Source organism: Chelmon rostratus, chromosome 21 (genome assembly GCF_017976325.1).
Source record: "Chelmon rostratus isolate fCheRos1 chromosome 21, fCheRos1.pri, whole genome shotgun sequence".
In the NCBI taxonomy this organism is placed as follows: domain Eukaryota; kingdom Metazoa; phylum Chordata; class Actinopteri; order Chaetodontiformes; family Chaetodontidae; genus Chelmon; species Chelmon rostratus.
The window spans coordinates 9,789,705-9,814,531 of NC_055678.1; the positions used below are offsets into that span (position 1 = coordinate 9,789,705).

Genomic DNA, 24,827 nt, shown 5'->3' on the forward strand with positions numbered 1-24,827 from the left:
CACTGAAAAGTTTTCTTCACCTCTCTAAGGTTTTTCCTCAATGTCAGCTGCAATCAACTCAAGCTGAACTCAGGGTGACTGATTACCAAATGATTGCTCTCGGAGTTAAGTGGATAAATTGATAAGTCATGGATGAATCACAAATCACACACACACAAACAGGCCAACAAGCACACTGCCAAATACACACATCGGCAGAGGAAGACCTAGAATAGCTGTCGGGGTATGTGGAGGAAACATTTGGACAGTTTCTGTTTGTTTAAGAAAAGATGCTCAGACAGTGATGAGTGCACGCTGCAGCACTTTATGTTCAACCAGCTGTATAAACAAACAACCAAACGCAGATAGAGTATAAATAAACTGTGTTTTATAAAACTCCTTGCCTCAGCAAGGGAGAAAGCATTATATATATGGATGTTTTTGAAAGTGCCTTATAAAAGATGCATTTCCATGCAGAGTGGAAAGACTGTTGCTATTAATTCCTAGTATTAACAAGCACAAGCTTAATGTAGAGCAAAATAAACACCTTTTGTTCTGGGGCTGGTCAATGGTTTATTATCAGAATCAAACCATTTGGGAATAGAACGGTGTGTAGTACAAGATACAAATGATAGATCCTCTGAATGTGGTCTTAATTGTTGCGCAGTGTCATTTTTTAATGAGTCCAACAGATTGAATACCACTTATAAAACTTAGAAAGACTCTGGGATAAGCGGTAAAATAGCTTATTAGATCAATTATTACACAGGTAAATATCTTTTAGTGTTGTAACCGTCTGGACGACTGAAATGAATGGACACATGCGTTATGGTAGAATCTGATACTGGTGCTGTGCTGCCACCTGTTGGACTGTTGAGAACACTAACCCATAAAGCAGCATAGATGGTGTTTTCTTGGCCATATGAACAAGATTAACCTTCGAACCTCTCTCTGAAATAGAAGTTATTGCATTGGGGTGAATCACCACATTACGATACAGGACTGACAACCACAACAGTTCTCCTGTATTGTACCTTGTGTAATTTTTAACACCAAGGCAACAGTTGACCTCAGCTAAAAAATAATTATCACCAAATCAGTCTCTTTTATCCAAATTTATTAACAAGAATTTAAGAAGAAAAACTTTTTGTTTAAATTCACTTTTTCGCAGTTTCCTCCTCCTTTGACAAATTCTTGATGATCTCTTCTTTCTTGGCCAGGAGACGCTCTTCTCTGCGTTTGCGGGCCTCCTTTGTCTTTGAGCGGCGAGCTTCAGCCTGGTCACTGGGTGGGGTAAGGGGGTGGAGACAGAATACAATGAATTTGACATGACACAGTGAACTAATAAAAAAGTAATTAAGTATGGACTCTTTTAAAAGACAGAGCTTAATATGGGTTATTCAGGTATAGCAGGAAAATAATTATTTAAATAAATTAATAAAATCTCAAAAAAAAAAAAAAGACCACCATGAAAAAGAAACTTACGCAAGAAGCTTCTTGCGAGCTTTATCTGCCTTCAGTTTGTGGATGTGCTCCATCAGGATGCGTTTGTTTTTGAAGACATTACCTTTGGCCTTCAGATAGAGACTGTGGTACCTGCAGGAAAACAGAATATGTCTAAGGAGCATCTGAAAGCAAGATATGTCTTCCTGAAACTGGAGTTAAAACTATGCTAGCTTATTCCTCAGCAATGAGTGCCAAAATTCACACTTACATGTGCCTGTCAATTTTCTTGGACTCCCTGTAGCGACGAAGAAGACGACGCAGGATTCTCATGCGCCGCATCCATGACAGCTTCTCTGGCATACGAGCGTTGGCTGTACCCTTTCTCTTACCTGGGCAGGAGGAAATGACAAATTAAATCTAAAAAACAAAACTAAAACCACATCAAAACTACCAAACAACTGCCATTTGCAGGTTTCCTTAAAATCTTCAGAAATACAGTTTCCAATTTTATTATTTTTTCTTAAATGAAACAATGACATGCAAATGAGACAATTTTACTACTTGTACTTTGGGCAACTAGTAGCACAACTACAACTACAACTACAAACTAAATGATACTAGCATATGATTCAATGTAGAAACAAATTCAAGGGCTGCAAGTAACGATTACTTTCATTCATTTCTAGATTAATTTGTTGTTTGGTTAAAATTACTCAAACAAATTAATCAATTATCAAAATAGTTGCCATTTAATTCAACAGTTGAAAACGAATCAATTAATCATTGCAGCTCTAAATCAAAGTGGTCTGTGTTTTAAAGAAATGTGGAAATGTTCACACACCATAGCCCATGTGACGTCCCTTGCGCCGTGCCAATGTGTTCTTGCGGCAGCGAGCACGCGAATGAACCGTCACAGGCTTTCTGATGATCAATCCATCCTTCACCAGTTTTCGGATCTGCTGACCTGTGGTACAAATACAGTGCAATTAAGACGCTGGCCTAGGAGGTCCAGAACACAAGTCTACAGAGACAAAATTCTCAGATGAAAAGCAAACAACTCACGTGAGTTGGCGTTGGCAATCTCATTGGTCTCATTTGGGTCCAGCCACACCTTCTTCTTGCCACAGCGCAAGACGCTGGACGCCAAGCGCTTCTGGAGCCTGAGCATGCTGGATAAATAATGAGAACATATTAGTTTTGCATAGTGTGGGATACATACAGTGCTAGGGGGTTTAACAATTCTCCAGCATTGAAGTCTATGTCTAGGACTGGGTGAAACTATCAATCCACAGGAAAGGATTGCCTTAGATATAATCCATGTTTCTGTTTAAACTTGAAAGCATGTTCATTTCATAGGTAGCCAAAGCTAATGGCAAGTGCTCTTATTTAACTGGCGTTTTTCAAAGCCTGGATTCATAACTTAAGTATACAGAACCAAAATAAACTGGAATCAAAATGGATCATAATTACCAATTCATTATGTCTTTGCCATCACTTGACACCAACGTGACATAACCTGCACACGACATTTAATAAACTATTTTTCCTCCTAATCCAGTAATTTGGCCGTTGACATGAACGTACTGTCAGGTTCGTTGGTTCAATAACTTGCCAGCTGTCAATTAGCTGTTCATCAAGTTTGACAACAGACGGCACACTGATTCACAGGTGTGCAACATTATTTACTTATGAGAATAGATTTCAACCCCCCAAAACTGTCGGCAGGTTTACATTTATATAACCTAATGCTACCTAACGGAAAATGAAAGAAAAAACAAAATTAAATTGCCTGACATAAAGCATTATTAGTTGCCGTCTCAGTAGCGCAAAAGAGCACCAAACCAAAATGAATCTGTAGTTAACTAGTTTCTTAATTAAACTGAGTCCACTGATCATCGTGTTCAAATAACATTAACAAACAAGCTACAACACTTTATTGTTGCCAGCTGATTATCTGCTAAGGACCTGCGGTGTGTCGGTATCATGTTGTGACATGTCCTGGCTAACTTAGCTAGGTTAGCTCACCAACACAGGCCCTAACGCATGGTGCATTCTGGCAGAAATACGCGATTTTACTCCAAGAAGCGAACCCCTGTCTCTCTCTTGTCTTAAATAACAAAGCCAACTACGCTATATATAGATTTTGCGTAGAACAGAAACATACATTTTAAGACCAAACGTCTATCTTACCTCATGGCTGCCGCTAGCTTGATAGAATCGAAGGAAATAGAAAGCTCGCGTCCGTACCATTATAGCTATCATTATGGGTGACTCGACTGTGGCAGTATCACAAAATCGTAAATATAGCTATTAGTTGCGTACTGACAATAAGTATTCAAATGTCGTTCAAACTGAGAATATTGTATGCTTTATCTGTAGCTTAATGTACCTTCAAAGTCATACTGAGTGTATTGATCTATTCCCCCATCATAGAACAGTGGTACGCTCCAATAATATGTATTGCAAATATCCGACCATTGGAGGGCGCACTACATCCATGTTTCAAGAACTGTAATTTTAAAAGGGTTTTGTTGTCAGTGTCATCTGGTTGTATTGTTTGCATAGGCTTTATGGTTGTTTGGTCAAAATTAAATTGGAGACCAACAATGTAAGCCTTCAAAATAAAAGCGCAAAAATATGAAAAGCAGCAGTAGTTGATTTATACACATACAGATAATTGAAACACGATTACAGTGTTTCAGCTGTTGAGTAAGTGGCAAAAAATGCGGAATGGGCCGATGTGCGCAGTGCTGCCACCTCCTGGCTGCTAGCAGAACGGCTCTGTTGGCAGCTCGCCGGTGTACCAAAACACCAGCGCTCCTGCCTCCTGACACACAGTTTTGTTTGACCGAACTGCGCCGTCCAGTCGTCTGAGGCGAGTGGAGCTCTTATAGGGAGACAGAAGGGTACCAAAGAACCCAAACGTCTGGCTGCAGTTTTGTCGACGAGTTAATTTTTGAGATATGAGTCAGCGTAACATTACATTCAAGGTAAGTGAGAATTCGTTCTCGCGAGCCTGGCTAGCGAGCTAGAGCTAGCTACATCGCCAAAACTGAAGTAACTGTTCCTAATGCCGCGCGCGTGTATTGTCATGGAAACAATAACTGTATTGTAGCGTTAGCTTACAGTACGTCGCTGACACGTTTGTGAACTTTAAAAGCTGAGTCACATAAGGGCCGATTTTAGTGGCATAACCTCGCGTTAGCCGATTAACTTTACATTGACATTGAGTTCAAGAGGACCCTTGACAGTATGAGATTTTACATCTAACCTTGGCTCGCCATGTCTGCTCCAGTGACATTTGCTAATCGATTTAGCATTAGCCGCTTGCTCATTAACGCATCTAGCTGAATGTCAGGCTGAATGGACTCTATTCTAGGTATCGCGAGTCCCGTAAACCCTAACGTTAGGTTTGCCTCATGAGGCTCGGCAGCATGCCATGCAGTGTGCTCAGAGACGGTGACAGAAACGGCACAAGTCATCGTTTATCAACTTCACACGAACCTCCAAATGGAGCTGGTAGAGCCATTTAACCACGTATGATGAGTAGATTGCATCGGTAGCCAAACAAAACGGTTTTACTTTGTGGACAAGCCAGACATCAGACTGCCTGGTTTGTGCCATTGTTGTCTGCACTGCTAGTTATCTGCACGCCCCATCTGTCACACAGAGACTTCTCCTGTTTGACCTCCTTATTGCAGACAGCTTGGAGCGTGTGAGACGGATTAATCTAGTCGAGTACAGTGTGAATGAAGAGGGATGTTTTTGACATCGAAACGATAAATGAAATGTGATTTAGTGAGAGACTGCAATTTCCCAGCTTGGGATAAATAAAGTATATCTATCTAGATGATATAAGCTTTAGAAATTCATACTGGAATATTACATTGGGTGATATATGATGTAGAATTCATACCAGCTCAATTAGGTGGCAGATGTAAACACTGTACAGATATGGGTCTTAGTTCATAATGTTTAATATCCTCCAATTAAGGTTTCAACACATTTCATAAACTCACAAAAAGTTATAACTTAGGGAAACATGGTTTCGTCACATATATTCAACTGAGACAAAAATATTAAAACTGCTGGAGAGAAAGGGATCAGTCTACAAAAGTAATACCAACAGAAAACTGATTTCCAGGATTTCCTCTTCTTTACCACTGGAAAGGGGTCTTTCCTCAATGTATGTTAAGGTGGGAGAAAGCAAGTTGACAGAGGATGTCTGGTTAAACTCATGTAGGACACAGTCTACCACCTCAAGTTCAGCTCTGTGGAGGGAATTCACCTGGAAAAACATTTTAAGGTTTTTTATAACTTTTTAGGAGTGTCCTAATAATTTTTTCTTACCGGGTGGATGTGGTAACATAGATTTAATTACATTCATTTTAGTGTTATGTATCTGGGAAATGGGCCAACTCGGCTGTAAAAGCAAGGTAGATATTTATTACAAATACTACTCGCAGCTAGTAAGAAAGCAATAACCTGGAAATTGCTGGGTAAAGATTCTCCGACAATCTTTGAATCAATGTAAATAGTTTAGGATGTTTATGTTATGGAACAGTTAACTCTTTCCATGAGACTTGCCACTAAAAGTATGAAAGATACTGGAAAAACTGGAAATCTCATTTGAATCTGAAGCAATTTGCTTACTATATATTCATTTTGTTCTTGAGAACGTTGTTTTACTTCCTTCTGTACTACAACTAATCGTATGGACTCCTTATTGGTAAAGTTAGTAACATGATTGATTAATCAAAAACGTAATTAAAGCCACTATTTCCTTAATATATGCCTGTCTGTAAAGATCCAAGCCTGCGTTGGCTTGAATAGATGTTGGATGTTTTGAGATTCCTGGTGCTTTCCCAGTACCAGCATGTATCCTCTGAATTCTTATCATGTTGACACACTTGATCGAAATGATTTGTATGATAAGATGGATATCAAACAAGCGTTTGTTGTCTATTTGAAGACTTAACAAGTGACAATACAGCCTTATTGCTCTACATGATACGCAACATATTTGCTTGCATGGAAACTTTAATGTTTCATTATGGATACCTTCATCTGTTACCTAATCCCCACAGCTTCTCATTCCTCAACTTCTTTGTTTTGCTTCCAACAAAGTCACCCCATCAAGTAGAGTACTCTCGGTCATTGACCCTTTTGAAAACCTAGTTCCCCCTCATCAGTGTGCGTATCACCTACTACCACCACAACACTACAACAGGACAATGGCTCAAAGTGCATTCATCCTTTACTGGATACTAGCTAGGCAGGCAGCAGCAACTCCCTCAGACTTATTATTCACAGAAAGATGGATCTGCACTGTCCCTTAACGGACACACACACACACACACACTCTACAATGTTTGGTGTGAAAACATTCATTCAGATAGTGACTCACTAACCTATTTCCTAACTAATGAGAAGCATTGGTGTTTTCTGTTAATTACCTTTGTGCTCTTTTTGCTTTGTTTAAGAAAAGCAGTTCACTGGTAAATATCGCAATGTGCGTGTTAGAGGATATGTTGGTTATGGTCTGTTGGTTCCATCTGCACCGAAATGTTTAGAATGTGGGGACAAACAAACCAAGCCCAGTCGATCACGCTAGGGTGACCACCTCATTCACCTGGTAATAAGCAGACAGAAAACAATTGGGGAAACAACAGGCAGAGTGGACCAATGTCAAAGTTTTTTATTGTCTTTGTAGGTATTTGGGGCCCAGACGCTGCACACCTCCATTGTAGTAAAAGGTTAACAAGACAGTAACCAGTTTAGTGTTACATAATGACCTGAAATAGTATTTTACAGTGTGTTAATCTTCAGAATAGAATCACAAAATATCAGCCATATAAATCAGTTCTGCAGCATCTAAAATAAAAAACAAAGAGATGAAGTACCATTTAAGAGGGACAGTACAATCCTTTATAAGACAAATTGGTTCCCTTTTAAATTTTAAAGAAGTAGCCTCCCCCAATGTTATTTTAGTTATTTGTTATTGATTTATTATTGCTATTGGAGTGTAAATATAGGAGGGACATGAAGTAATTCCAGCATAAATAAGACATTTGATTTGCATAATAGACTTTTATTTTATGTAGGACTGTGACCTGTTTTTTCCCAGAGGTCATTCAGTCTCAGATGTTTGGGCATGTAATGCACAATACTTTCTGCTCTGGTTTGCTGTCAGTTAATCGAATCACAGCAGACCAGCCCATTAATTGCATTGTATAAGGTGTTTGGGGACGAGTGAAACAATGTAGCCCTGACAATACTCAGAAAATCTGGCCTAACTGGAGCAAACAGGTGTTAAGTGAGCGCAACTCATACTAGCAGCATGATGCATCATGTGGGAGGGGCCCCACATCTTTTTTTAGCTATTGGATGCGCTGAGCTTCTGTGCCTTTCCTGTTGAAGTGTGGCTGGTGACATCTGGTTCAAGATCACTGCTCATGCACTCAGATGTTGCAGCATGTGGAGAGCTACATGTATATGTTATAGTTATCTTTGTATTGTGGGAATCTGAGGCAATCCCATTGTTTTTTGCATTGAAGTTTTCTTTAATCAATTAGTCTAAAACATGATACTTGAGTAATTTCTTTATATTTAAAGCTGAATATATATATACTACTCTGTATTCTAGTAAATTTTAGCACTTTATTTTCACACTAAATTTTCTAACACTCACAAGTTTATTTTGAAAAATAAAATGGTAAGATGTTAAATTGTAGTAATGAGGTTCTCAAATTTTAGTGACGTAAAGCTGGACCTGGAGATTCCAATTCAGTTGTTAATCTGCAATAATTTGCCTTTAGTTTGTCATCAGTTTCTGGTTAAGATGCTTATACAGTTTATTTGAAGTTTGATCTGACTTACTTGTGGTGCCACACAAAAAGTGAAATAAAATATTGTGTAATGTAAGAAAAATTAATAGCCAATACTCTTGCTTAGAAAATGAGACCTTGCGATATGATATGATATCCTCGTGTCTTGACAGCTTGCCAGCTAGTGGTGTGTGATCTGGAGGGAGAGGAAAGGACACCAGAGAACATGGAGATGTCAGATGGCCTGTTGCTGCAGGTCAACAATGGAGAGCAGTGGTGTAACCGCTGGAAACATCCCAATGATGACTCGGTAAGCCAGGACCCAGAATGAAATTCAAAATGCCATTTTACAGTAGGATCAGCATTATACATCTTGTCAGATCATAGGGGTTTAATCTTGTTTTAGCATCCATATGTTACATGAAGCAGGCCATTTTACGTGTGTCATTTAAATGATTTCTGTGATGATGTCTCAAGGATCGCAGCACCAGTCCCTCGGTCCTGCGCTGCGTTACCAGCACGTGGAAGGAGGGCCTGCTGAACAGGAAGAGGCCATTTGTGGGCCGTTGCTGTCACTCCTGCACGCCACAGAGCTGGGTAAAGTTACACCACAGCTAATTAACTCTAGCACGAGTTCATTTGCTGAAGTCGAGACAGGTCCAGGGTATTATCTGTTCTAATGTTAATATATACAATTAAGAAAAAAAGGATCAATATGCCTTATACAGCAGCTGCCAAAAGCAATTTATTGTGGCTCTTTGAAGACACAGGAAGTCCAGTCTTACTTGGTATGTCTATAAAAGATGCTAGGGCTTATAGCGAGGAGTGTGTAACAGGCTAGGCCACAGATATTTTTAACTTGCGATCACACATTGTATTTTTTTGTTTGAAAACAATGTGTGAAGCACTTCTTTAAAGTTACAGCATAAGTTTTCCTGCAGCAGTGGTCACAAGAAAATAACTAGTGCAATTATGTTCGAGAAGATAAAGAAATATTCAGAAACTACCGTGTCAATACCAGTCAAACAAAATCAGGCCGGACTGACTTTGTGTAACCTTTAGGCCGGTCTGACACAGTATCTCTAGATAAGACATTAATGATTCCAGCTCTTTTAGCTTTGTAACGATTGCTCATCTGGAATCAGGTTTGCATTGCTTGCAAATTCTGTATGCCCCTCATGAACCAAGTACTTGTCAAAGATAACAAAATAAAATTAAGTGCATGTGTTAATTCCTTAAATTTAAAAACCACTGTGCTGTGTTTATGATTCAAGTCCCACATGATAATAATCGTTTTTGTTCGTGTCCCAGGAAAGACTGTTCAATCCCAGTATTCCATCTCTGGGACTGCGCAACGTTATCTACATCAATGAGACCCACACCAGGTAAAAAAACAGTATCACTTCCTTCCACAGCATCTTGCTCTCTTCCGTTGGCGTGGCAAGAGGAACATATTCAACTTTCAAATCTATGTGTGGAGCTGGTTGGCTTAACATGTTGCTGTAACACCTGATGACCCTTATAGTGTGCCTTGCAAGAAGAGCAAGAGCTCGAATTCCTCCTGTATAGTACAATCAATGCAGTGCAGACAGGCGCCGGCCTCCCTAACAACCTGTGTATAATAAATGGCTTTAAGTCAAAAGGACCCATCTGTGACACGGAGGAAAGGTAGATAAATGAATAATTCAAAGTGTTTGTCAGCGGACACCAGACAAGTGCATCCAGTGACTGACCTTAGCAGTAAGACACCTTAATACCTCAACCCCAAACAATATAAACATGAGGTGTAAATCCAGGCAGCTTGTCCAAGGCAGTCCTTTGGATAGAGGTACCTTAATGAAGGCTTTTTGCTATCATGCTCCAAATTGCATGGGAAACAGTAAAAGAAGTTTTTCTATACTTTTTATTCTTCATTGTATTAACATATAAACAGAGGCACCCTGGAGCCAAGATGGACTGAAGTCAATACGGACAAGTTAGTGTTGTTAGTTTTGTCTAACACAATCAATATTGTGTTATGCATTGGTCCAGAAACGTGGAAAAAACCTGACACACACACAGTAATTGTTGTTGTTGAGAAAGCGGTGTGTAATGGATATGTGAGTCACAGCTGATCTCTGGTTCCTGAAAATGTGTTCAGTTACCAGGAAATCAGTGTAGCCCACAAATATCAAATCCTTTAACTGACCAGTTAAACTATACCTTTTACTTTTGAGGAGATAGATCACATGTTCACAGATATGTCTATCAGCAGACATGTATATCACATATTCTTCAAAATATACAAAATATGTAAATGCATTCATTAGTTTAGTCATGCATATAGTCTACTTGAGAACCTGTTCTCTTCTTCACATGCCTGTGTGTGTGTGTATATATGTGTTTATGCAGACAGCGGGGCTGGCTGGCGCGCAGGCTGAGTTATGTGCTGTTTGTCATGGAGAGAGACGTCAACAAGGACATGTTCACCAGGAACGTAGTGGACAACGTGCTCAACAACAGCAGGTAAGAGTTGTTGGAATGAGATCATCAAAGTGCACCTGAGCATCGTGAGAGTATGTCATGGTCCAGTGAGCACATTCAGTGTTATTAAACTATACAGGGAGTGGGAAGCACTCCACTAATGACTGCTGTTTTGACAGGAGAAATGCTGCATTCAAATGTTTTGGATAATGGCGTTTGTTATAGAGCTGCAACGATTAATCAATTAATCGATTAGTTGATTACCCTTATAATTAATCTGCAAGTATTTTCTGAATTGATTAATCTGTTGGGGGATCTTTTTTCATTCTTTACTCCTCTATGGCAGTAAGTTGAATATATTTGGGTTGTAGACAAAACAAGACTTGAGGATGTCATTTTGGGCTTCGGAAAAGACCGATTGACATTTTACACCATAGTTTGACGCGTTATAGACCAAACAACTAATCAATTAATCAAGAAACTAATCAGTAGTTGCAGCCCTAGTTCGTAGGCGAGAAGAATGCAGCCTTATGTTTGTGCCCTTTTCCATCACAGGGTGGAGAGTGCTATTGTAAAGGTTGCCACAGATATGGACGCTGCAGCCAGCCAGCCCGGCCAGGAGCAGAAAGCTGTCAGTAAGGTGAAGCAGAAAGCCAGGGCCTTCCTCCAGGAGATGGTGGCCAACATTTCACCAGCCTTTATCCGGTACATAGTACATACCAGAAATCTCACTTCATTTGCTTTTCAGCTGGGCTTATCGCAATATTGTAACAACCTTTTGGAAAAACCTTGGAGAACGCTCTCACCTCGTATGGCAGTCAGATTTTTTATTGTAGAATAGCATGCTGAATATGTGCATGGCTACATTATGCTACCTTTCACTAAAATGGAATAGATTATTTGACTCCTTGTTTCTGTTGCACATCCTCACTTGTCTTTTTGTTCAGGCTGACAGGGTGGGTCCTCCTGAGGCTCTTTAATGGTTTCTTCTGGAGCATCCAGATCCACAAGGGCCAGCTGGAAATGGTCAAGAAAGCTGCTACAGAGGTCAGCAGCAACACCACACACACAGAAAATTGATTATACTGTCACAACATGATCTGATGAACATATTTGTGACATCTGACACAGCAAACACATTAGCATGCTAACAGGGCTTTCTGTGTTTCATGTACAGAGCCTTACTCTTCTTCTTCTGCCTTACTCTTAGTTATGTGCTTATTATTGTTTTTATTATCAGTGCAGTCTTGAATAATGATCATTATAATGCAATACATTTCTGATGAATATATGTATAGTGTATTCACTGGACAAAGTAGATCAAATTAGAAGACAAAAGCTCCTACAGTACATCTCCATTGTCATTGTGAAACCGCTAACTGGTTTATCTTAAAGTCATTTGTGTCTTATCCCTACAGCAAAATGTGCCCATGGTCTTCCTCCCTGTTCACAAATCCCACATCGACTACCTGCTCATCACCTTGATCCTGTTCTGTCACAACATCAAAGCCCCACACATTGCTGCTGGAAACAACCTAAGCATCCCTATCCTCAGGTAAAAGGCCCAGGAAGCTTCATGTCAGGTTTGATCTGGCAGTAGAGTGTATTTGTACTCTCTGTGAGTGAAAACACAAAGATCAGTTTGATATTACAAGATGAAGAAGGCATTCTTTAGAGATAGATCAGAGAGGAATTAAAGCTGAACTAAAGTGTGAAACCAGAGATTGACACTGATTTTACTTTGAACATAAATGGCCAGGCAGCCAGCCTAACAACAGGTTGTGAGACTCAAATTTACCTTCCTGTGCTTTCTGGAATGTGATACAGAAGAGGACGTACTTCAGGAAATGCAGAAGTGTAAAATGCATTGAAAAGGATGTCATAGAGGTTTGCATGTACACAACCGACAGGTTCAGCATGAAATGAGTAGAAATCTACAAATAAAGCCAGAACCGCCTATATTCTGCTGTTAGCAACACTTTATTGTGAGTATTCAATGTGATTTAAACAACAATCACAATTCTGAAAGCGGGCTCATGGCAGTACTGTAATTCCTCTTTAATCACTGTGTCACCATAATCCAGATTGCAGCCAACTGAAAATGATAAGGGCTCTGCTGCTGCCAGTGCAGAAAGTTTACTGTGGAAGTCACTTTCTTTGTCTTCAGCACCCTTATCCGTAAACTTGGAGGATTCTTCATCCGCCGGAAAATGGAGGAGATGGAGGATGGGAAGAAAGACGTTTTGTACAGATCACTCTTACAAGCAGTAAGTCCCAAGAGTCCATTTGTCTTGTAAAGGAAATGCTGTTTTAATGTAGCGCTCCTAAATTGTGTGTGGGTTTTTTTTCTTTAAAAAATTTCTTAGAATGATTTATTATGTAACTGCGGGTTGACTTCATGCTTTTCTGTTCTGTGCACTCTTTTCATTCCAGAGTGATAGAGAGTTAGACGCCCTTGTTACATAATGTTAGCCCAGCTCTTTCTTTTTCTCTTTTTCTTGTCTTTATTACTTCTTTCAGTCTTTGCATGGATTTATGATGCAATTCAGCACATTAATGCATTTTATCTTTTAAATAAGTTATTCAGATACTGCTACTATCCTGCAGTCGTGTCTAAGTAACTTCTGTAAACTTCTCTGAATCTTCTGCTGTAACAATAATAGAAGATCATACTGAATGCTGTCAGCTCTGCTCTGTTGGGATCTTACATTATATCTCATCTAACATACTTAGACAAGCTGTCATTGCTGACATGTATGATCACATGATGTGTAGAAGCATAACCTGATGTTTATATTAGTTAGTAATGCGGTACTAATGGTCATTGCTTTGATTCCTGTAACTGTCGAGCTGAGGCGTTGCTAAAACTGTGAAGGGATATTAGCGAAATGGACAGTATATTGTTTGTGAGCATCTTTTGAACATGCAATGTGTGAGATATGGACAGAATTTTAGTTATAAAACGTTCAAAAAATGAACTAAAATTATCAACTGAATGTGAAGAAATAACAGTGGTGACATTTGGTGACTGTTTTATGTTGCAATAATATCTACTGAGGGTAGCATTCTAACCAGCTAGCCCCAGCTTGTCCTATCTTAGGACAAGCTGGGGCTAGCTACTTTGTACCTCAGGAAGCGAAAGTCAGATAGAATAGCCCCCGCCCCTCATAGTTTCAGCTGGAAGATGTATGCAAGCTTGCTACCATTCACAAGCTCCCTTGGCTTTTTCAGTCTAATAAATAAACCAAATAAACTCACAAAATATCAAGAAAGGAAATATTCTTGCAAATATTTTCCTTATTGAACAGGAAAATACAACCATACACCCTCTGAATTCAGGTTTCAGGATCTTAAGACAAGCTTAATTGCCAAGGTAACTGTCTTGCCACTGTTTCAACAATCACTGACTCTGGTTCAGTAGAAAAGAACCTGAATTCACAGTGACCCTGGTGGGAATGTATTTCCACCCTGGTGTGTGCATTTTGTATCTGCAGAAAGTTACAGGTGCAAAAGCTTTTTGCAGAGACTTCAGGAGAAATTAGAGGCCGATTAAACCTGGAATCTGAACCTTTTGTTCAGCTCTTGTATTTGGATAATGAGGCTTAACAAGCTTCTGCTAATGAGAAAACCTGAAGTAAAACTAATGTGAAAGACTACTAATGTTAATATGAAAGCTTAGTCAGCATAAGCTGCTTGTGGCATGAAGTCTCTAAATGTGCGTTCTACTAAATAGCTTAGCTGCTTAGTGGATCTACTTAATTGTTCCGGTCTGTCATGGTTGATAATTGTTATTAATTTGTATGTTTGGAGTTTGTGGGAGAGAGCAGGGAGTAATGATCAGCGTTAGTGGCAATGAACGCAATAAAGGCTGGTGTAGCACCTCTAAGGTAAGTGTGTATTGTGCCACTAAGATAAGAGTTATCAGCTGAAGACATGAGCAACTGTTGGAAAAGATATATCCTTTTGTGTACTTGCAATATTTTACCACACATCCCACCAAAGAGAGTATAGAATTGTGCCACTATAGTTATGCAAAGTGGATCACATAATACAGATAAAGCGTGCCTATGTAGCTCACACAAACGCAATGAGGCGGACTCCGTCGAAGGCAGAAGTTAAAGCAATTAAAAAAGCCACATACTGCTCTAATTTCGGTTGCTCCTGTGAAAGCTGAGCCTGAATGTCCGTCCTTTTCCCAGCTTACTCTAAATGCCACAGGCTCGAATTCAGGACAAAGCTTCTATTCTCAAAAATGTCTACATAGCAGAGACAGCTGTGTACATACTGTACTCGGGGAGATACCGTTACAAAGCATGGCAGCCTTGGCACGCGCCAGGTCCTCTACAGTGCGTCTGGGGGTCAAACTGTAGCTGACCACTGCTTATTTTTAACTTTTTTCCGGCAGCACAGCATTAATTTTACAATATGTTAAAATTTTCCAAATGGCCACCTTCAACATAACAGATGGCGATGGCTTGTATATTCACGCGTGTGTGTGTCCCCTTGGTTTCAACTGGGAGATTTGTTTACTATGTTTATTTGTTTATCTAATAATTGTCAAGAAAGGAAATGTTCTCAGACCTGTTTTTCCTACTAAACAGAAAAAAACACAAACACAACCTTTCAAAGTTTCTCTCTTTCACCAAACTAGGACAAGCTTGTCTTGTTAACTCATATAAAAACACACTTCATTTATCTTTATCCCACTATTCTCACTTCAACATTGATCTCTGTTTCCTGAATTTTCTTTCAGTATACAGAGGAGTTGTTGTGTCAGCAGCAGTTTTTGGAGGTCTACCTGGAGGGAACCCGATCCCGCAGCGGAAAGCCGTCTACAGCACGTGCAGGCATGCTGTCCATCGTGGTAGACACACTGTGCATTGGGTCAATTGCAGACGTACTGGTGGTGCCAGTTGGCATCTCTTATGATCGTATTATTGAGGGCAACTACAATAGCGAGCAGCTGGTGAGTTCTTGCATGATGTCATGTAGTCTTTGTACTTTTGCTTTGGCAACAAAGCTGTTTTCCCTCATTCTTTTAAAAAACTGAATGTGATGATCAAGTCGTCATTGTGACCATCTGAACTCCTTACTCCCACCAGGGCAAACCTAAGAAGAATGAGAGTTTGTGGGGAATTGCATGTGGAGTGTTCAGGATGCTGAGGAAGAACTACGGTTGTGTCCGAGTTGACTTCAACCAGCCCTTCTCCCTAAAGGTGACTGACTGAAGATTTACATCAGCTTTTACGCAAACACAGCTGCAGCTGTTATGGCCACATGTAGAGCTTGGTCTTGGTCTTGAGAAGCAATAACTGTAACAGATTTCGGGTATCACACAGGATTTTTAAGCAAGTAAAAATGTTGCAAAGCTTCGTGATGTAGGAAACTCAAAATATTAATTTCCCAAAAAAATCAAAAGTGAGAAAATTGAAGATGAGAAAATGATAGATTTGGTTTGTATGAGGTTTAAAGTTTTAAACGTTTGCATGCAGCACCTCTGTTTGTTTGTGGGAGTTCGTATTTGTAACAAACCTTTTGTGTGTCAAATGTAGGAATACCTGGACACCCAGAGAAGCCGCCATATTCCACCACCAGTGTCCCTGGAACACACCTTGATGCCCATCATTATCTCTGCACAGTAAGGGCACACACAGTCCTCTGATCAGTGCACATGCACACACCAGCAGTCCCACAGTCCCACCTGCAATATCATGAACCCTCATGTCGCAAATGTGACTTCTCCCTCCTGCTGCTTCACAGCATGGTCTGTTAGCTTGACATCTGAGCACAGCGGACTGTTAGCATTGGCAGGGGTCACTTCAGTTCAGCCCTGTCTCTTCATAATAAAACTGATACTGTCACACAGTACGTCCACAAGGACAGCAGTGTTTCATCCCAGCTGGTCCGGAGTCACAAGTTCAGAGCTCATGCCAGCAGAGCCGACTGAAAACCCTCTGGACACAGACCACAAATTGCAAGTACTGTTTTAAAAAGAGCGCCCCACAGCACACTCACATACTGAATAGTACTGTCTTGAAAATATATGGCATGGAAGGCATGGAGACTCGTAGGGACTGTGCTGTGCGCTGCTCTGAAAATAAAAGGAGAAAGTAAAAGTGAGCAGAAACAGCCACCGCTTGAGGAGGGTGAATTAATAATCACATTTGGTAAGATATTAACTTTACTGCGGGTCAGAGAAGTGTTTATTTAAAACAAAAAAGGGCATTTGTTTGCAACATAATACCATGGTGCATACCATGGTAGTACACAGTGCAGGAAGTCATATTGTGGTTTTAGTAGTTTGTCATAGTGCTTGTGTTGGTTTTCTTTCCCCTTTGGCAGCGTATTTCGTGTTTGTTTTGACATGAAAACCACCACATTACATTGTGCACACCATATCAAGCTGGCATAATAAGACAGTTGTCAAACTGTGTGTTTACATGTCGAGTTATGATTCTTCCAGACCTGACGCTCAGCTGTTTGAGGGGCAGGAGGAGGAGCAGGTGGACAGAGAGTTGCCAGATGACATCATGAGACGACAGGTTATTAACAACCTGGCCAAGCACGTCCTCTTCAGTAAGACACTCACAACCACACAGCCGGTGCATTTACTTCACCCTATAGACGTCTTTTCAGGGCTCATATCTGCCCTTTATGTTTTTAGTTCGTAGTAGAGAAAGACCGACATGTGACAGTGGCCACAGATCATCACAATACCATCTTTTTCACAGTCCTCCAGCCAGGATGCCACATTCAGCTATATCTGAAATGGCACTATTTAGCCTATTACAACTCATTCATTTACCAGAGCACATGTTTGCTGCTTTATTAGGCATTTCTCCTTTGTCTTCTTCTTCTACATGCATCTCGTTTTCATCCTTTGTTAAAGGTGCACCTACTTGCTGGAGCTAAGGCAGCACTCATGACATACTATCCATCATACCGCCTCCTTTAATTGAAATCCTACACAGCACAGCATCAGTCCATCCGCTTCGCATCACTCAGGGCTTTTTGCCCCGGGGTAGCACTGCAGAAACCGGTTCTCCCCAGCTCATTCAGCTGCATTCTCCTGCGCCAAGCTCTCTGCAGCCAATCACAAAGCCTCCAGCTGGATGGCATGTTGTTTTCAGCCAATAGGGTGAAGGGGAGGAGAGAGAAGCAGTAGAGGGGAGGAATGCAATACCAGTGTACACCCCTGAACTTGAACTATGCTCAAGATGACCACTAGTAACCCTTGTCCCAAAACATGTGCACACACAAGTGCACACACATACACACACTACATTGTTTACTCTAACATGTTACCATTATAATCATCTGTTTTGAATTTTATTGTTTGTCCAAAGAAAATGCATGCTTTGCATGCTTTCCCATGTGAATGAAATGTATCATAAAATAAATGGTTTCAGATGTGTTACAACATATGGTTAATCATAGATTGGTATAGTGAGTCCCATCTGCGCATAACTCCCACCAGTGTCTGACACAAGAGACTTCCAAGTCAGATGCTCAGCAGTAAAGCATTCATGTTTTTTTTTTCTTGTAAATTTAGAACAATAAGCATCTTATCGATGTTGTGGTTTTTAATGTTGAAGAAGTGTTTGTCCATACCCTCCAGGTATATAGCATTACTCCCAGCCTTAGTTAAGACATACTGGTCAATTCCCAAAGTCTCTGCTTTGATATTGTCATCACTCTGTTGTTTGTTGCTCATTATATCCTTTCCTTCTATCACAGCGGCTAACAAGTCCTCAGCGATCATGTCCACCCACATTGTAGCCTGTCTACTGCTGTACAGACACAGACAGGTAAGCCTGGCTGTCTTTCATGTCCTCCCTATAACCTCGTCTGCTGGCACTTGACCACTGTATACTGCGCCCTCTTCCCTTTTTCCTTTTTTCTTCACCTCTCTGTTCCTCAGATTTCTGCTCCTCTTTTCTTTTTTTTCCCTTTTGTTCCCATCATGCTCCTTTCCGCATCCCAAATGATGCAAATGTCACAGAAGCTCTGCATAGTAAAATGAATCTCTCTGTGAGATATCTCGCTCTTCCTGCATCCTCCCTCATTAGCAGTGGGCCTCTGCCCTCTGCAGGCACACTGATGTAAGTAGCAGCAGAAAACAGCTGAAGTGGACTTCCTGTCCTGAGGAATTGGCTGAGGAGTACTGCATATCACAAACTCAAGCTCAGACATTCAGGCATTTTGTTTTACTGAATCGTGTTTTGTGTTTTCCTGTTTTTGGAGAGTTTGAGCTTGTGTTTTTCCTCCACTTTGCTCCAGGGGGTGGTGCTCTCCAAGCTGGTGGAAGACTTCTTCAACATGAAGGAGGAGATCCTCTCGCGGGACTTTGATCTGGGCTTTTCAGGGAACTCCGAGGACGTGGTCATGCGTGCCCTCCACCTGCTGGGAAACTGCGTCAACGTGACCAGCAGTGCAAATCGCAACGGAGAGTTCACTATCGCCCCCAGCCAAACTGTACAGGCGCTTTTCGAGCTCAACTTCTACAGCAATGGCCTTTTCCATGTCTTCATTTCTGATGCAATCATTGGTATGTTGAGCCAAGAGGTCGTTCTTGTGCCCTGCTGTCACTCTGTTCTATCACTGATCTTTGCCTAGATGTTAGATTTTTTTTGTCCTCCGCTAACTCTCTTTATGATTTGTCTCCAGCATGCAGCATCCTGTCGCTGCAGCGAGAGCTGGTCGCAGAATCAGAGTCAGATCACCAGCAAGGTGATCCCAGTAGCCTCCCTCTCAGTCAGGAGAGACTCATCCGCAAGGCCGCCGGGCTCTCCCACTTCCTTATTAATGAGGTGTCTGTGGCACCAGTAAGTCCCGCACATTGTCACCATCTTCTTAAACTTTGCAGTGAATAAAATTAGTTTGGAAGTACTCCTCTATGTTATTAAACAAAAACCTTCTCTGTCTGCTTATTTTTAGTGTTTGAAGTAAAATATGAAAAGCCTTTATTATATGGGCTTAAGTGAGACAAAAAGTAGTGCTGATAGTCTCATAACAGTGAATGCTAATACTGTTGTTGGTTGGTTGTTTTGCTGGTTTGTTTCCTGTTTCTCAGTGTCTCTTTCTCTCCTCCTCTCTGTCCCGCAGCCCTGTCAGACTATTTACCAGGTCTTTCATGATGCAGTGACCCGTCTGATCCAGTATGGAGTTCTCTACGTAGCAGAGGTCAGTTTACAGATAGGAACCTCACTGCTGGTGGACAGAAATGAAAGTAACCGCTGTGACTAACTTTGACATTGACTCACGGTGAACATGTTGGGAGGTGCTGTTAAATGTTATTGCTGACTGTATGTGTAATATGCAGTGGGACTCTCCCATGGCCCAGATGGTCTAATTAGTGCATTTTTTACATCAGGAGGATCAGGAGGAACTGAGTCCCAGCCCCACAGACGAACCGTGGCCCAAAAAGTTCCCCGAGCCTCTTTCCTGGAGAAGTGATGAGGAGGATGAGGACAGTGACTTTGGAGAGGAGCAGAGAGATCGCTACCTAAAGGTTTAGTTTCTACTGGTTAATATTTATTTAAAAAGACTATTTTAAACAGTTTATTTAAGCCAACAAAAAAACCACCATGGCGCCAACTTCTAGAACTCACTGACTTTCCCTCCCTGATTTTTTGTTGCATTCATTCATTCGTTCATTCATCCCCCAGGTGAGTGTTTCCGCAGAGCACCAGGAGTTCTTCGTCTTCCTGCAGCGACTTGTCAGCCCGGTGCTGGAGGCCTACAGCGGGGCCGCCATCTTCGTCCACAGTCTGAGTCAGCCCATGTCAGAGTCCGACTACACCCAGAGACTCTTCAGATACCTGCTCACCCGCACAGAGAGAGGAGTGGCCGCTTATGGTAATACTGCAGCGTTAGTTATTTTAAATGAATCAACCAGGCTTATTTTCAACCTGGAATAAACAAATAAAGGGTGCTGTGTATTTATTTCATTCATCATTCTTTGATGATAAACAGAAAAGTTATTATTTAAGCACACAAACGTGTTTGCGCTAGATTTATATTATATGGTCACCGACAAGTCTCACAGCAAAAATTAGCACAATGCGAAAAAGGAGATTAATTGAAGATTAACTATAGATTAACTACTACAATTTTCAGACATAAAATGCCCGTCATGAGCAGGTTTAATTAGTATTTCTGAGTCCTTTGTAATCTCTTTTTTCGTAGGTGAAAGTGCAACTCATTATTTGGTGAAGAACACAGTGAGGACATTCAAAGAGCTCGGGGTAAGAGTGTGTTTGACTTTAAATTGTGGGTTTGTTACACATTCATTCACGTTTATTCTTAAGAAAGCAGATTTGCATGGCGTTCAGGTTTCTCCAGCTGGAGTTAAGAAGTACCTCCTGTGTTGTGATTTCCTGTAGGTCCTGAAGGAGAGAAGAGAGAACCGGGCGACAATTCTGGAGCTGAGCAGTACCTTTCTACCTCAGGACAATCGGAACAAACTCCTGCAGTACATCTTAGGTTTCACCCTGCTGTGACCGAGACACCTTTCAGCCCAGCTCAGACCCCAGGCTCCTTCCAGTAAAGGGCTTCTACTGGTTACTTCAAAACAATCCCAGGTGCTACTCTGTGGAAAGCTTTACCAGGAAGTGCCTTCACATAACAGCCGCTAACTGTTAGCAGTTAGCCGGAAGAGACTTGAAGCCAGTCTTCCCTTTTTGTTCCAGTCTATGGCTCCCTGTCTTAGAACTGTGCAGCTGATAAAACACGTGTATCGTTCCTTGAAGAGGTACCTCTAGGAATCATCCACTCTTTGGGAACTTTGCCAGTGAAGTCATGAGGTTTTAATATGATCAAGATTTTAATCAGAAAATATACTCAAGCAGGTTAGTAAGTAAGAATAACTTTTACAGCAATCTGAGCGAAGCGAGCCGCCTTTCGTCTATACAAGTAAACAAGTAAAATATGCATAGTGGTAAATATTACCAACAACAAAGGCAATTTTATGTTGACTCTCTCTGCTCGTTCATGAAATTGCTGTATTCGCTCGAGTGCGCTCCACTATCATACAGAGGTAGAAGACATGTCAAAATGTAGTTTAATGAAAAATTAATTTTGAAGACTAATTCCTGTACATAGGCCACAAGAACAATGCGTCTCTTTTGTAGTGCATTTAATAAATGCACTCTGGTGTCATCAAATGTAATAATGTAGGAACCGTAGACAGAAAGATTTGTCCCTGCAAAACGCCAACATATCCCAGTTTTCATTTAGAAATAGTTGTCAAACTCTAATTCTCTTTGTAGACAGCTTTGGTTAGTTATACTGCACAGTCGCTGGTTTAGGATATCAAAAAATAAGCAGCAAATCGGTTCAGCCGTGCAACAATATCGACTTGGCAAACACAAAATGTACATGTCGAAAGTCCAGCGCAGAAATCACAAGCATCTACAGTTAAGTGCATTCAGACCACTAATATCCAAGTGCATTCGGTTAAACTTTTCGTCATGTGTTTTGATGAAAGGTGACTTTGATGTCTGTGTTTATGTGACACCTTTTTCACTTTCCAATGAATGTGACATAGCACAGCACTTAAAATACCAGCCATCGCATCCACTTAAGTTCAAATGCTCAGAAACTCTTTGGTCATGCCTTTCAGGGAAAGCAGACATTTGGGGTAACCACCATTTCTTCCTGTGTCATAAACACACTGTATATAAAACTATATAGCATCACTACTTTGCTCCAGTGGCTGGGCATTCGCAAGGCAGAGGAGCTGCATAGTGTGGTAGAAAATAAATGGTACATATCCACTGTGTGATCCATGTGAACAAAAGGTAACGTCTGTAAAAGTTGGCCAGTGTTTGTGAGAATAAGAAGTGTCTCTGTTGTACTGTCAAGAAACCCTTAGAGGGGGTTTCTAAAGGCAGGCTCCCGTGAGGAGCAGTGATGTTTCTGAAAATGTTAGTCCTTAACTGTCTGGTTTATCTTCTCTTATTTTCACGAAACAGTCGTGTGTGTCCTAAAAATTTTAATTACCAGCAAGTTGATCCTGATCATTAAAATTTGTGCTCTTAAATGCATGTCAGAAAAACAAGAAAATAGTGCGTCAGGCTGGTAATACAAACTCTGCTGTAACAGAATGTGTTGATCATGAAAATCAAAAACATACCTAAACTTACATGCGTGAAATTAAAACCTGATAGTGAAACCTCACTGCACAGAACCTGTGCATTCAGCTGCAGAACATTCAAACAGTTTTTCATTTTTATTGTGAAATAACACAGCAGGACTCAATATTTAGGTCTCGTGTATATACGTGTGTATTTCTAAATCTGAATTCATTTTGCATCGAACATAAATGTCCAAGTTAATGTTGGTGTCTAAGTGCACGCCAGCTGATAGGAACAAGAAGAAGGGTTGTGTTTGGAAAGGGCAGAGTAAGTGTGATGAATTGTTGGCATTATCAGAGGGGACGTGAACCCGAATCCCAGATTGATGTGAAGACAGTGCGAATGTTAGAAATGGACATTCTTGATCTGTCGAGGCGGTAAAGTGAAAGTAATCGGGTGTCTGATAATATTTATACTCAAAGTCTAGTCTACCACACTGCTTTTTACAGTTAATTTAAATGCTATTTCTGAACATACTACTGTGTTTAATATTACAGACCTGCATATTTTCATGCAGGTTTTCAAATCTGTGTACGAAATAACGTGAAGCAGAGGTGGCAGAGGTCACTCGTTGAGGATCGACACCCGCAGCACGTCGAAGAACAGAAAAGTATGTCGTCTAAATGGGAGTGTGATCGGAGCGCCCCGAAAAATAGCCCGCGCTCGAGTTCAGAGGGAGCGTCTCTTGGCATTCAAAGCATTTCTGAGCCCGCAGTCTGTCTAAGTCCCAGCACCGAGGGACCCCTCCGCCAAGATGAAAACCACCTCACGTACTGTACTGCATGTTTCCTCTGGTCGCCTTTAATCATCGGCACTTCAATGTGAACTCTACTTAACCTGAGAATTGTATTTTACAGTTTAGTGTGTGAATTATGTTGCAGAGAACGATCGTTGTTTGCGTAGGAGATGAATTTGTTACCTCTTGAATGTATCTCATCTGTCCCCAAAAAGGTCAACGTGATATTGTGGAACACTCAGCAGAGTCGGTACAGATACGATGCTCGCGGGGATCGTTGAGACTCACTGCTACTGAAGCTGCATTAACGACATCCCTCAACAACTATGTAACTTTGTAGGATTAAAAAAAATGCCTGTATCTGGGGAGCAGGTGCCTTTTTAATGCACTGTAGTGTTCTTCGGTTGTGTTTTTTGTTCTGTTTTTGTGCATGTTAACAAAGATTGTTTCGTGTGGGAACCCAAAAGAACACTGTAGATTGTTACTTAAAAAAACACGAGAGGAGAATTTGTGGTTACTATAAGAAGAATCACCAGCTACTAAAGAAAAGTCACTTTTTCCGTTCTTGCTTTCTCAGAGCAAAGCACAATTGGCATTATTGGATTTTGTTTTAAATAAATTAATGATAGATTAACAATGGTCTCTTGTCTGCCTTTTGTTTATTGTCAGTTTTTTAAACGCTCTTAATTGATATCTTCCATGTCTTTAAAATATGTTTCCAATTTGTGAAAGTTTTTGATGTTGATTTAGCTTTTTTTTTCATACAAACACATATGACCTCTTTATTAAGTCCACGTTTTGTCCCCATATGTTGAATTTGCCTCATCATATGTCTTGATTTTGACAGTTGTGTTACAGCCACTTCTTAGCAACTCATTTTAACGCAGCTGCTCTTAACTTTCATGACAGATATTAATCTTTTGTCCACCATCCATCCACCACCATTACAGTTTTTTAAGCAGCGTCCAGCAACCCAAAGTCTAATATTCAAGGTTGTTGTAGAAATGGATCGAGGCTAAACAGATGCTACAAACACCTCTCCATTAAAAATATGTGATAGTTTTGGAAAAGTATAAACAAGTAGCTGATTAATCATAGATAGGAAATCAGTCGTTCTGGTTGCAGCCTCTGCAGTGAGAGTCATCACATGTCAGGTCAGGGAGGATGGATGATTTGTTGTGGTTGGAGGACAGCAGCAGGAGGAGGAGGAGGAGGATATATGGAGGCCTGATACGGACC

The 24,827-nt window shown here is 40.7% G+C and overlaps 2 protein-coding genes across 2 annotated transcripts; one reads left to right on the forward strand and one right to left on the reverse strand.

The window, feature by feature from the left end:
• Positions 1-1,079: 1,079 nt before the first annotated feature.
• On the reverse strand, positions 1,080-3,661 carry LOC121624655 (60S ribosomal protein L19-like). The gene is made up of 6 exons (XM_041962460.1): positions 3,616-3,661; positions 2,488-2,594; positions 2,267-2,389; positions 1,694-1,814; positions 1,465-1,575; positions 1,080-1,263 (listed from the first exon to the last, which is right to left on the reverse strand). Exons 1-6 carry the CDS (start codon positions 3,618-3,620, stop codon positions 1,137-1,139), a joined length of 594 nt encoding a protein of 197 aa, XP_041818394.1. The 5' UTR covers positions 3,621-3,661; the 3' UTR covers positions 1,080-1,136.
• A 616-nt stretch (positions 3,662-4,277) lies between these two features.
• On the forward strand, positions 4,278-24,223 carry gpam (glycerol-3-phosphate acyltransferase, mitochondrial). The gene is made up of 21 exons (XM_041962363.1): positions 4,278-4,415; positions 8,426-8,562; positions 8,730-8,849; positions 9,564-9,637; positions 10,644-10,757; positions 11,271-11,420; positions 11,663-11,762; positions 12,134-12,270; positions 12,883-12,982; positions 15,469-15,681; positions 15,818-15,931; positions 16,268-16,353; positions 17,179-17,291; positions 18,453-18,523; positions 18,996-19,263; positions 19,383-19,540; positions 19,821-19,898; positions 20,089-20,226; positions 20,384-20,573; positions 20,904-20,962; positions 21,101-24,223. The coding sequence occupies exons 2-21, from the start codon at positions 8,479-8,481 to the stop codon at positions 21,215-21,217; spliced, it is 2,484 nt and encodes an 827-aa protein (XP_041818297.1). The 5' UTR covers positions 4,278-4,415; positions 8,426-8,478; the 3' UTR covers positions 21,218-24,223.
• The last annotated feature ends 604 nt before the right edge of the window (positions 24,224-24,827 follow it).

Coding starts and splice junctions, on each gene's coding strand:
- LOC121624655 (XM_041962460.1), bottom strand. Junction 1,815..2,266: donor GGGACGTCACATGGGCTATG/GTGTGTGAACAT, acceptor CCTCCTGCCCAG/GTAAGAGAAAGGGTACAGCC. Junction 1,264..1,464: donor GCTCGCAAGAAGCTTCTTGC/GTAAGTTTCTTT, acceptor TACCCCACCCAG/TGACCAGGCTGAAGCTCGCC.
- gpam (XM_041962363.1), top strand. CDS start 8,479: ATGGAGATGTCAGATGGCCTGTTGCTGCAGGTCAACAATGGAGAGCAG. Junction 11,763..12,133: donor TCAAGAAAGCTGCTACAGAG/GTCAGCAGCAAC, acceptor TTATCCCTACAG/CAAAATGTGCCCATGGTCTT. Junction 20,574..20,903: donor GAGAGGAGTGGCCGCTTATG/GTAATACTGCAG, acceptor CTTTTTTCGTAG/GTGAAAGTGCAACTCATTAT.